This window comes from Mustela putorius, unplaced genomic scaffold, assembly GCF_011764305.1.
Source record: "Mustela putorius furo isolate JIRA1106 unplaced genomic scaffold, ASM1176430v1.1 tig00000743_pilon_pilon_pilon, whole genome shotgun sequence".
Taxonomy (NCBI): Eukaryota; Metazoa; Chordata; class Mammalia; order Carnivora; family Mustelidae; genus Mustela; species Mustela putorius.
In genome coordinates, this window is record NW_025421464.1 from 3,329,292 (window position 1) to 3,340,874 (window position 11,583).

At 50.8% G+C, this 11,583-nt stretch overlaps 1 protein-coding gene across 5 annotated transcripts in view; it reads left to right on the top strand.

Moving 5' to 3' along the window:
- The window catches only part of CBFA2T2 (CBFA2/RUNX1 partner transcriptional co-repressor 2), a 166,590-nt gene extending 160,958 nt beyond the window's left edge, over positions 1 to 5,632 (top strand). For all 5 annotated transcript variants that reach the window (XM_013053399.2, XM_013053400.2, XM_004746618.3 and 2 more), the window contains one exon: positions 795 to 5,632. In XM_013053399.2, coding sequence (XP_012908853.1) covers positions 795 to 1,094 — 300 coding nt within the window. In that variant the 3' untranslated portion in view covers positions 1,095 to 5,632. The remainder of the gene's footprint in view (positions 1 to 794) is intronic.
- Positions 5,633 to 11,583: the final 5,951 nt, after the last annotated feature.

Here is an 11,583-nt window from a genome sequence, read left to right on the forward strand (position 1 = left end):
TTGACTGGGAGAAGCGCAGGGCTCTCTGTTTACCACCGGCCTGCTGCTGCTTTCACAGGACTGCTCCTCCCTGCTCACCCCAGTCTCACTGGCGCCCACCTCCTGTCACAGTCAGTGCTTTTCCTTCCGATGCTCTCCCTGCCTCACCCACTGGCCCCCCAAGTTTCTGCTAAAGCCCAGCAGTACCTACCCCTTCCTTGGCGAGTGCAAAGAGTAGCAGCAGAACTTCCAGGGCACTGAGTTCCGAGTGCTGGGGGGCTCCCTTACACAAGCCTGGGGCGGTCCTCTGACTCCCAGTCCACCTGTGATGAGACGGGACTGAAAGGAGAACGGGTACAGAAGTTGCACAACTGCCTGCACCCCTGTGCCCTGACGGGTGACCTTTTTAAAGGCTCAGTGTTGTCGGTGGAAGCAGTCAAGATCATTCCTCTGTTGAAATCAAGAGAGAAAACGTGATCAAACACACGTGTGCATGTGTTGTGTCAGGGCCCCTGGGACAGAGTTTATTTGGTCACTGAGGGTTAAATAAGAGTCAAAACAACGAGTAGTTGCCTTTGGCAGGAGGGGAGACCTACCACCACCCTTCCCTGGCACCCTTCGTCTCGCCGTCCTGCCAACCCATGGCGGGCGGTTCGCCTCTTTTTACTGACGAAGGAAATTCAGAGAGGCATGTGTGTCTGCCACGCGTCAGCAAAGAGCAGTTGAAGTAGGACAAGCCCAAGTGTATGTAGTTCCAAATGCCACGCTCTCCCCACACAGGATCCAAGCACCTAACCCTTGCCTGTGTCTTGCAGAACTGCTGGAACTGTGGCCGCAAAGCCAGTGAGACCTGCAGCGGCTGCAACATCGCGCGCTACTGCGGCTCTTTCTGCCAGCACAAGGACTGGGAGCGGCACCACCGCCTCTGTGGCCAGAACCTGCACGGCCAGAGTCCCCACAGCCAGGGCCGGTCACTGCTTCCTGGAGGGAGGGGCTCGTCAGCCCGGTCCGCCGACTGCAGCGTGCCCAGCCCGGCTCTGGACAAGACCTCGGCCACCACCTCCCGCTCCTCAACGCCCGCCTCTGTGACAGCCATCGACACCAACGGACTCTGAGCCCAGACTTCCTCCCTCTGATGACCTCACGGCACAGCAGAACATGGCACAGGGGGCCTGGCTGTTTGAACCAGTGCAATTAGCTGTCGGGTCATCAGCAAAAAGCGAAGCAGAGGCAGGAAGAGTGCAAGCCCAGCAGACACTGCTCCACGGCCTCTCCAGACACTTAGCCCAGTTTCCTGTCTGCGTCCTCGGGGAAGCTAACGTGCCGTTCTCTCTGCACACAGGCAGCTGGCCAGAGCTGCTGCCTCCTTCCTGGGCTTCCGGGTTGGTTCCTGTCCCAGCTGAAACTGGCATGGCCGGCCCCTTTTCAGTGTAGACCACCAGCTCCCTTGCCTGCCTCTTGAGGCAGCAGAGACTGTCAAATGTGCCCCACCAGGCTGGAGGCAGCTCGCCCCATGCACTGCCTCCCTGCCCACCACCCTGCAGCAGAGGCCTGGAGGCTGACAGCAGGCAGTGGAGGAGATCCCCTCTGTCGGGGTAGCTCCTTTAGCCCCGTCTCCACCCTCCGCAGATGCCACTGATGAGCCCCACTAGGACTTGGGCCAGCAAAAGCAGCACTCAGGACTCTCTCCTCGACCCTGCTGTTCAGACTTGTTAAGATGATCAGAAATCACAGGAAAAAAAGTCACCATTTCACTAAAAGCACCCATAATAATGAAAAACAAATAAAACTTCCTTCAAGCATCACAGATCATTTTGGACAAGATTTTCCAACCTGGCTTGCTACTTTAGTTTGGGACCTGTTTGTTTCCTCTCTCACCTGATTTTGCTTATGCAGAAAATAGTTTCCAGCGCATGGATTGGTCTGCGGGAGAATGAGACTCAATTGTGGATAGTCTGTTCTCTCTGAGCATGTTGGCCAAACTAGTATCGTCAAATCATTGAATGGATGATCTGTTGGAAATGCAGAACCCTTTGTCACCGCTTGGCTGTTTGCGCAGTCGTCTTGTTCTGTGTCCCTTTATCTGAGGCCATGCGTGTCCAGATCACTGTGTGGATTTTCTTCTCCTGGTCTGTGGGTGGCCCCTTTGAAGCTATGGTTGTCCCATAGGATATGATTTGTTGTGGCTAGGGCTTGCCTCAGCAGTCAAGGCCTGGTCACATCTCAGCAGCCTTCCTGGACCTGAAAGAATTTTTCAAACCTCATCCATAATGCATATTACGTCAACTTATTATCAGGCATACAATCTCAGTTATCTATTTAATAACTTCCCTCTTTGAGCTAAGAAAAGTTCTGTGAAAGGTGACAGCCATTTTGAGAGAGGCTCACCAATTTTTCTTCCCATCATCAGGGAGTTTCCCAGATGTTTACCACCTGTACCCCTCCTAAAATACTAGGAACCGCCACACATATTTTTCCCTGCCATTTGCGTTTTATTGGCAGCCCAGTGAGCCTGATGCTCTCTCTGTTCACATCCAGGCCTCCAGCACCCTCTTGCCCCAAGGAATCAGTTGGGGTGAGTTGGTTGGCCCTACTCCGGCTGGCCCATGAAGCTTGGCTTTAGGTGGCTCCCTTCTGTGTGCTGACCAGAGTGAAATCAAACGTCTCCGTCTCATCAAGGAAAAGGGATCGGCATAGTAGCGTTGTCCTCACATACACCTGTAGCTTACTGTGAGAACGTTTAAGTCCCTAATTTAATTTACCTAGAGAAATTACAGAGAGTCTTACAGAGAAACTCACGCAAGGCACCTTTAAAATACCTGGATTTCTATTGCATAAAGTAAGCTATACCCAGAGAATGAATGATGCTACTTTATTGTGGAATTCCTTAAACTGCAGCAGTGGGTGGGGCCTCCTGACTTCCAACAGGAATGAAATGAGGACCCCAGGCAGGACTTGTCTGCATTTCTTTCCATTAAGACCTGGGATGTCCCATGAGAAGGTGACGGAGCCTGTAAATCAGAGCAGGAGGTCATCTCGTGGCGCCCGCTGGATCTGCCCCCAGTTCTCTGTCTTCAATGGCAAGATGCACACCTGGGCAGGTCCTTTACATCGTCCGTGGCCACAAGACTACCTGGGCTAGCTCACATTTTTCCTGGATGGAATAAAGAGCCAAAACCAATAGCCTTTTCATGAGGGCTCAGTGTCAGTGTCTCTAGCCAGGGTTTCACTTCGGTGTGCAGCTCCTAGCTGACTGTCGGGGGCTGCAGCTAGGCAGCCACTAGGCTGACCGCTGACCGCTAGGTCGCAGGGTTCCTGTGGTGCTGTTCTGGACTCCTTTGCTCATGCGCTGCCCAGAGGCCAAGCTGAATAGCTAAGTAGTAGCTCACACTGTAGTGCAGTTCTCAGACTTCTTGCTATTAATTTTTGGTCACTTTCCCATGTAGGTTGTTAGGGCATTTCTATAGATGTAAGGAATCCCGTTCTTCATCATCCTCCTCTCTGAAGTTTTCCTGTTCTCTGGTTGGGAAGAGGAGGGGCATTGTCTTGGGGCGGAGCAGGGAGAGGGTTGAAGGGGTGGCAGTGAGTCTAGCTTCCCACTTGGTTTACACTGTTCATCCCAGCTCCCAGGTTCGGAGTACAGGTTCAGGCTTCGCACTTCCATGTCGTTAGACTTCAAATGTCTTGATATAATCAGGCTGCTTAGAGGACCAACTTTGATAGGTAATATTTGGGTGGGGGGCAAAAGACCAAGAAGATAAAAGACTGAAGGTCTCGTCAGGGCAGCCCCAGGCTCTTTTATATTACTGTAAAAATGAAAAGCAAATGTGACACGTGCCTGCCCACCCATCAGAGCACATCTGGAGATCGAGGCCAGTGCTCAGCACTGCCCACTGAGGGACACTGAGGAGTGATGGGACTTGACTGTCCTCTGTGTGCAAGGAATGGTTGCAGAAACCAGAGAAGGTTGAGGTGGCCAAACTGGGAGCCATCTTTAAATGTTCTGAGGGATACTTGAGGTCTGGAACCTCATACCCTCCATCCTCCTTTGGGTCCCCACCACCGCCATCACGCCTGACTCTGTTCAGTGGTGAAAATGGACTCTGGAAGAAGTTGGTTAATTACACCCGCTCAGGAATAGGCAGCCCATCCTATGAGTTGTGTACGTGGGACTTGCACTTTGGAGGGTGCTTGTAGCTCCGGGGGTGGACATCTAGCAGCTGTGCTCAGGTACAGTCCTGTGACCCTGAGGTCACAGAGCCCATGAATCTTGGACAGTGCTGAGTCCTACATATCTTAGTGGATCTGAGTCTGGAAACCAGACGCATCTACCCAGCGCAGGTCAGTGCCGTGCTGGCTGCAGTGCGGACATCCTTTGCCCAGTCTGGGCCTGTTCGTTCACCAGGAGCTCCTTGCTTCCTGGTGTCAGCATGTGCTGCTTCAGCCTCTAGACAGAAAATCTACACTGTACTCCATGTGGCCTTGTTCCAAAGTCAGATTGATCCCTAGGGCTGCCATCTGCTTGCAGAGGGTGTCGACCTTGTTCTGGTAGTCGAAGCAAGTGAAAATGAAGGTTCAGCAGCACTATTGAAATTAGTGAGTTCTTCAGAATGAAAGTATAAATAATGACCAGGTAGCTACTTGTCCTGGAAACTGTAGAAGGGATTACAGATTAAATAAATCACTGAAAATAGAATACATCTTCAAAGCCGCCTTCAGAACTGGTGTCAGAACCAGGTCAGTAGACCAAGCCAACTTAGATCTGGGGGGGGGGGGGTTGGTTTGGTTTTCGGTTTTTGGTTTTGGGGGTTTTTTAAAGCTATTTGCAGAGAACTGGGTGGTGGCATGTTTGAACCAAATGTAAGAAAAGCCAGAGGGACCTGGACTGTTCCAGCATGGACCAGAGGGCCGGTTTGTGTAGGGTGGGGGTGGGGGGCTGGGTGAGCTGCTGAATGGGGTCCTTCCAGCTCTGAGTGTCTAGTTCTTGTGAAACCAAAACATTGATGACCTGCCTCTGCCCATGTGCGTCGACATGCTCATTTCCAAAGATGATGGTGCAGGTGACCTTTTCCATCGCGAGCCAGGAGGAGGTTAGGAGGCCTGAGGGTGGACCCTGCATCCCCCTTGCCCTCACGGCCCCAGAAATGGCACTTGCCCTGGAGATCCCATCTGGTCCGGCCCACAGCTGCCCAGTGTACACTCATTGATGCTTATACCAAATAGGGCGTGTGTGGCTGGCGGCTGGCAGAGGCAGCCCCGTCCCTCCATTGGAGTTGGCGGAGAGAAGCAGCAATAAGCATTAGGTGAATGATTGAAAGTGCTCTTTGGCTCAGCAGCCTTCCGTCCACTTTCACGGCTTTCCAAGTTCCTGATGAAGCTACAAAAGCTCCATCCATAAAAGAAAGCCAGTAATGTAAATAAATAGAAAACTATGCCTCCGAGCATGGTTTTAAGGGGGGATGATGAATGTGAAAGCACCCACAGGATGCGGTAGTCTGGTTTCTCTGTGCTTTGTCATTTTACTCAGATAGGAATTTTTGTTACTTAACTCTGTGCATAACTTATTTAATGTACTGTATAAATGAACCAAAACTGTTAAATATGTATTTAGTTTGTTCTACTTAAAAGTAGTCAATAAAAAGGCTATATTCCTTTTCTGACTCGGGCTGCACCGGGGTGGGGAGGGAAGGGGTTATGCACACGGGGTATCACTGTGCCGGCCTGCTTCCGCGCCCGCCCCTCCTTTTGGGGTGGTACCTCCAGGAGTTTGTGCCGCGGCCTAAAGAGCACCCAGGCGAGTGGAAGCTGGAGGTGCTGCTGAGGACCTGGTTCCAGCTGCTAGGCCTCTGGGAAGCCAGCGGGAGCCCTCTGTGCCTGTGGTCAAGGGCAGCAGCAGCTTCCAGACACTCCTACTTCTCTTCACTGTTAAGTGATCTTCCAATACAGAAAATAAACTACAGAAAGTGCAAATAGGGTAGTGGACTTGTAGATACTTTTTTTCTTGTAGCTCTTAACGTATTTGCTTTTTCTTTTTTCTTTTTTCTTTTTTTTTAAGGATTTTTATTTATTTGAGAGCATGAATGAGGAGAAAGAGGGAGAAGCAGACTCCATGGAGCTGGGAGCCCAATGTGGGACTCAATCCCGGGACTCCGGGATCATGACCTAGGCCGAAAGCAGTCGTCTCAACCAACTGAGCCACCCAGGCGTCCCTTAACGTATTTTCTTAGAAATTTTTAACATACCTGGACTTGGGATTATTCATTCCTGTTCTTTTACATGGCTGTTAAGGCACATGAGTTCACTGTGGCCTGCACGTTTACTTACTTAGTGGTTGTATGGTTTAATTGAGGCTTTAATTTTAACTCTTCACCTCCTGTCAGGCAGTTGGATTGCTTTCAAGTTTTCCCTGTCCAACATACTGAAATGAATATCTATCTTGGGGATAATTTTCCAAGGTGGGAGTTCTAGAATTGAGTATTTCTTGGATCCGTGGAGCATGTGTTCTGCTTTCCCTGAACACCCACCAGCTTGCGGGGACTCCAGCAGACCCTGTGTAGTACCGAACATGGCTCTGAGGTGGTCCTAACCGGCTGTGATGACCCAGACTCCTGTGGGCACACCCAGGTACGCCTGTATGTATGGAGCCCTAGTCTTTCAGTCCAGTTTCTGGGTCAGTGACCTGAGGACTCATTTCCCAAGGCCCTGGCCCCATCCTCACTCCTGTCACCTGAACACCCATCTCTGGCCTCTGCCCTAGACCTACTTTTTTAAGATTTTATTTACATAGAGTGAGTTGGGGAGGAGCAGAGGGAGAGGGACAAGAGGACTCCATGGTGACTGAGTATGGAGGCCAATGCAGGGCTCCATCCACAACCCTGAGACCATGACCTGAGCCAAAATCAAGAGACGCTTTTGGGTGCCTGGGTTGCTCAGTGGGTTAAGGCCTCTGCCTTCTCAGGTTGTGACTGCGGGATCCTGAGATCGAGCCTTGCATGGGGCTCTCTGCTTGGCGGGGAGCCTGCTTTCTCCTCTCTCTCTGCCTGCCTCTCTGCCTACTTGTGATCTCTGTCAGATAAATAAAATCTTAAAAAAAAAAAACCAACTGAGCCACCCAGTGCCCCAGCCCTAGACCTACTTCTAAGCAGCCTTACCCTTGGCACCACCAGCTTCACAGCCTTCCAGAATGCAAGGGGGTGATCTCAGGGAAGGGAGGGAGGGTTGGTATGTGGCCACGGCCCCAGAAGGCAAGGTCGGGCTTTGCTGTATGATCTTCCATGCAGATGGTGCCAAATGCCAGGCTCTTGGCAGCTGCCCAGCGCCGCAATCCACCACCTAGAATAATAGCAGGATCTCAGCCCTGTGACCATCAGCCATTTGGTAGACAAGTCAGCAATCCAGTCTGCCTTAGCTCTGAAAAGAAGATACTGGGGACTCAAGCGATAATACAGTATTAAATTGGGGCACCTGGGTGGCTCAGTCGCTAAGAGTCTCTTCCACTCAGGTCATGATCCCAAAGTCCTGGGATCCCTGCTCAGCGGGAGGCCTGCTGCTTACTCTCTCCCTCCCCCTGCTTGTGTTCCCTTTCTAGCTGTCTCTGTGAAGTAAATAAAATCGTGTGTGTGTGTGTGTGTGTATTATAAAATAATTTTTTAAAAATGCTAGATAAATTCTAATGAATGTACTTTTAACTGCATTGCTGAAGTCACAGATGAGAAAGTATAGGAAATCCCCAAAGGCCAGGAAAAAATTAGGAGTACAGTAAACCAACACGACAAAGGAGGAAACCGTGCTGCCTGGGATCCAGGAAAAATTTCAAGAAGTTGGAGTGTGAGGGATTTACCGTGATTTGGGGGCAGCGTAAGCCTCTACAAAATAGAGAAGCAAATCTGGGACCTTTCCATGAAACCAGGTCACTTGCTTTGACCTCAGTGAAAAGGCAAGCAGGGTAAAATCTGTGCGCAAAGGGGACTGAGCAGAAAACCCTGCCCCTCTGAAGAACAAGAGTCTGGAGACTCTCCTCACACCTGCCTTCTCCTGGGGCTGAGGAATTAAGATGACTCTAGGCTTGCATGCAGTATCTCCTGGTGTCTGACAGAAACAAAAATGCAAATCTTATAAAGAAAAATCAAAACTTCAAAAATATTGATAAATTATAAAGTGTCCCCCCAAATTAACTAAAGATCCAAGGAAATGAGCCACTATGAGCAAGAGTCAGCAGAAAGAGGGAACAATTGATTTAGATTGATTGATGCTAATATCAGGTACACAGTGTAACTGTGAAACCTCTAAAGATGGTGCTGGAAAAGGGTAAGCAAACACAGACTAACCAGGCAGATTGGAAAATTGAATTCTGCTCCGTGCACTGCTGACCAGCATAGCAGACTGCATCTGAAAACGAGTGATGCGTAGACTGTATGCATAGACAGGGAGGTGGAAAATAGGGAAGAGTTGTTCCTTCTGGAAGGTAGGTTGAAGTGAAGAGCCCTTTCAAATTTTTCCAAGTATGGAAACAAGGAGCCTACTGACTTGTTTCTCAGTATAAAGGTACAATAATTGGCCTGGGATGACCGTATAGTCTCAAAATGAGCAAACGCTTCGAAAGCCCTCGGTCTGAAATCTTGACTGTCTCTGCTTGTTTCTTACTGTTGAAATTTCAGGGTCTTGAGTTGGGTGTACGCCCTCCTCAGCTGTCCCTCCCTAGAAGGTTGGGGGAACCCACAACCACCCACCCACCCCTCCCCCAATTCCCCAGGAAAGCTTCATTGCCTTGTGTCGGGCGCCCTCTTGTGGAAGGAGCCAGACTTGCTCCCTCTGGTGCCTCCAGCCCACAAGCCAGTTTCCTATCCAGGCTGCACACCCCAGCAACTTTCCCTTTCCCCTTTGCACCAACCTTTTCCAGTGCTGCCTTTCTGCCCCCTGAGTTCAACTAACATCTGGGTCCGTCCTGGGGACTTCCAGAAATGAAAAGGACTCGGCCCCACCGCCGCCTACCTTCTACCATGGCTCTTTCTTGCTGCCCCAGCCACCATCCCGCAGCCCCAAGGTTTGGCTTCCATTGCTAGAGGACGCCCAAGATTTCCCTCAGCATTGTTCATGCTTGACAGCAAGCAGCTATTGGTGCCAGGGAGTTGATGCAGCTTTGTGACCTGGAGCAAGGTACTTGCTTGCTGAGCTTGTTTCTTCATCTGTAAATTGGGGGTGCTAATAATGCCTACACCATTGGGTTGTTGTGAGGTGAAATTTGATCATATGGGACTTGTCCCAACACAAGGCCTGGTGCTCAGGAAGCCTTTGTAAATGACCTGCTTCTCCCTCTGCCAATATGTGATTTCCTTGCAGATTCATCTTTGGTCTCCTATCTTGCCTGGACCATGGTGTCTTACATTTGTTTTGAGAATTAAGTTCCCAGGGCACCTGGCTGGCTCACTTGGTAGACCTGTGACTCTTGTTCACGGGGTTATGAGATCAAGCCCCATGTTGGGTGGAGGGCTTTAAGAAAGTATATATAGGGGCGCCTGAGTGGCTCAGTTTAGGGTCTGCCTTTGGATCAGGTCATGATCTCAAGGTCTTGGAATCGAGTCCCGCGTTGGGTTCCCTGCTCGGCAGTGAGTCTGCTTCTCCCTCTCCCTCTGCCCCTCCCTGCTGCTCGTGACACAGAATTTTTTTTTTAAAGTGTATACATAGAGGGGCGCCTGGGTGGCTCAGTGGGTTAAGCCACTGCCTTCGGCTCAGGTCATGATCTCAGGGTCCTGGGATCGAGTCCCGCATCGGGCTCTCTGCTCAGCAGGGAGCCTGCTTCCTCCTCTCTCTCTCTCTGTCTGCATCTCTACCTACTTGTGATCTCTCTCTGTCAAATAAATAAATAAAATCTTAAAAAAAAAAAAATAAAAGTGTATACATAGAGAGAGAATAACTTGGTGAAGGCCCACCTAATTCTGTCCCTTTGTTTTGACCCATCAGAAGCTGTGTTAAGGGGATTTTGTGTCGGGGCGCCTGGGTGGCTCAGTGGGTTAGGCCGCTGCCTTCGGCTCAGGTCATGATCTCGGGGTCCTGGGATCGAGTCCCGCATCGGGCTCTCTGCTCAGCGGGGAGCCTGCTTCTCTCTCTCTCTCTCTCTCTCTCTGCCTGCCTCTCCGTCTACTTGTGATTTCTCTCTGTCAAATAAAATCTTTAAAAAAAAAAAAAAAAAGGGATTTTGTGTCTGTGTTGCCCTTCAAGAATTAGAGCGCAATGGCAGCATTTAGATGGTGTGCACCTGGCCTGGCACTGGGCCAGTCCCCAGAACAGGTTTAAATGTGTGCAGGTGAGTCATTGGCACAGGTGGGAAGGAAGTGAAAAGGCAGGTGCAGGGAGTGGGTAAGAGAGTGGGGGCTGGTAGCTGCCAGCCTATAGGCAGGACCTATGAGCTCTTTCAGCATCCATACTCTGCCCTTGACCTGGGTGCTGTTACCAGCTCAGGACATTTCACCATCCCCAGCACCTGCCATCAAGCAGGTGCCCAATGGCTCCTGAAATGAGCTGAAGAGCCACCAAAAGTAGGGCATGGAGGGCAAGGCCTGGGAAGGTGACCTAGACGCGATGGCTTTGAGCTGCTATTTAAAGGCTAAGGAGGGGGGCGCCTGGGTGGCTCAGTGGGTTGAAGCCTCTGCCTTTGGCTCAGGTTGTGATCTCAGGGTCTTGGGATCGAGACCCGAGTCAGGCTCTCTACTCAGCAGGGAGCCTGCTTCCTCTCTCTCTCTGCCTGCCTCTCTGCCTACTTGTGATCTCTGTCAAAAAAAAAAAAAAAAATCTTCAAAGTCTCCAAGGAGGCATTCTGCAGTGACTGGGGTGGTGGGGGGTGGGAGGCATGAGGGAGGTCAAGAGGGAGTAACTGAGGCTGCCCATAGCCCAGCTCAGCTGGTGTGTGTTTTAGGATGAGGCGGCTGCACATACTGGAAGTGGGGCTGATTGCTAAGGGCCTTGAATGCCAATTCAAGAACTCAGACTTGATCTTGATGCCTTTTAAAGGCAGTGTGGTGCCATTGAAGGGTTTTATTTTTTTTTTAACTATTTTAAAGATTTTATTTATTTGACAGAGATTACAAGTAGAGGGGGGGGGAGGAAGCAGGCTCCCCACTGAGCAGAGAGCCCGATGTGGGGCTCGATCCCACGACCCTGGGATCATGATCCGAGCTGAAGGCAGAGGCTTTAACCCACTGAGCCACCCAGGTGCCCCTGAAGGGTTTTACTTTTTTTTTTTTTAAGATTTTATTTGTTTACCTGACAGAGATCACAAGTAGGCAGAAAAGCAGGCAGAGAGAGATGGGGAAGCAGGCTCGCCACTGAGCAGACAGTCCAATGCGGGGCTCGATCCCAGGACCCCAAGATCATGACCTGAGCTGAAGGCAGAGGCTCAACCCACTGAGCCACCCAGGTGAAGGGTTTTAGCAGACCCCTGTGGTCCCCATGGCAGTGTTTTGAAAGCCCTTTGTCTGTTCCCTTATGGGGAATGGAATGTGGGGGGCGGGGTGTGGACTAGAGACCAATGAAGAGGCTGCCACAGTCTCCGAGGCCAGAAGTGATGGTGGCCACAAGATGGGGGTTAGGGTGACCAAAAGATGGAGA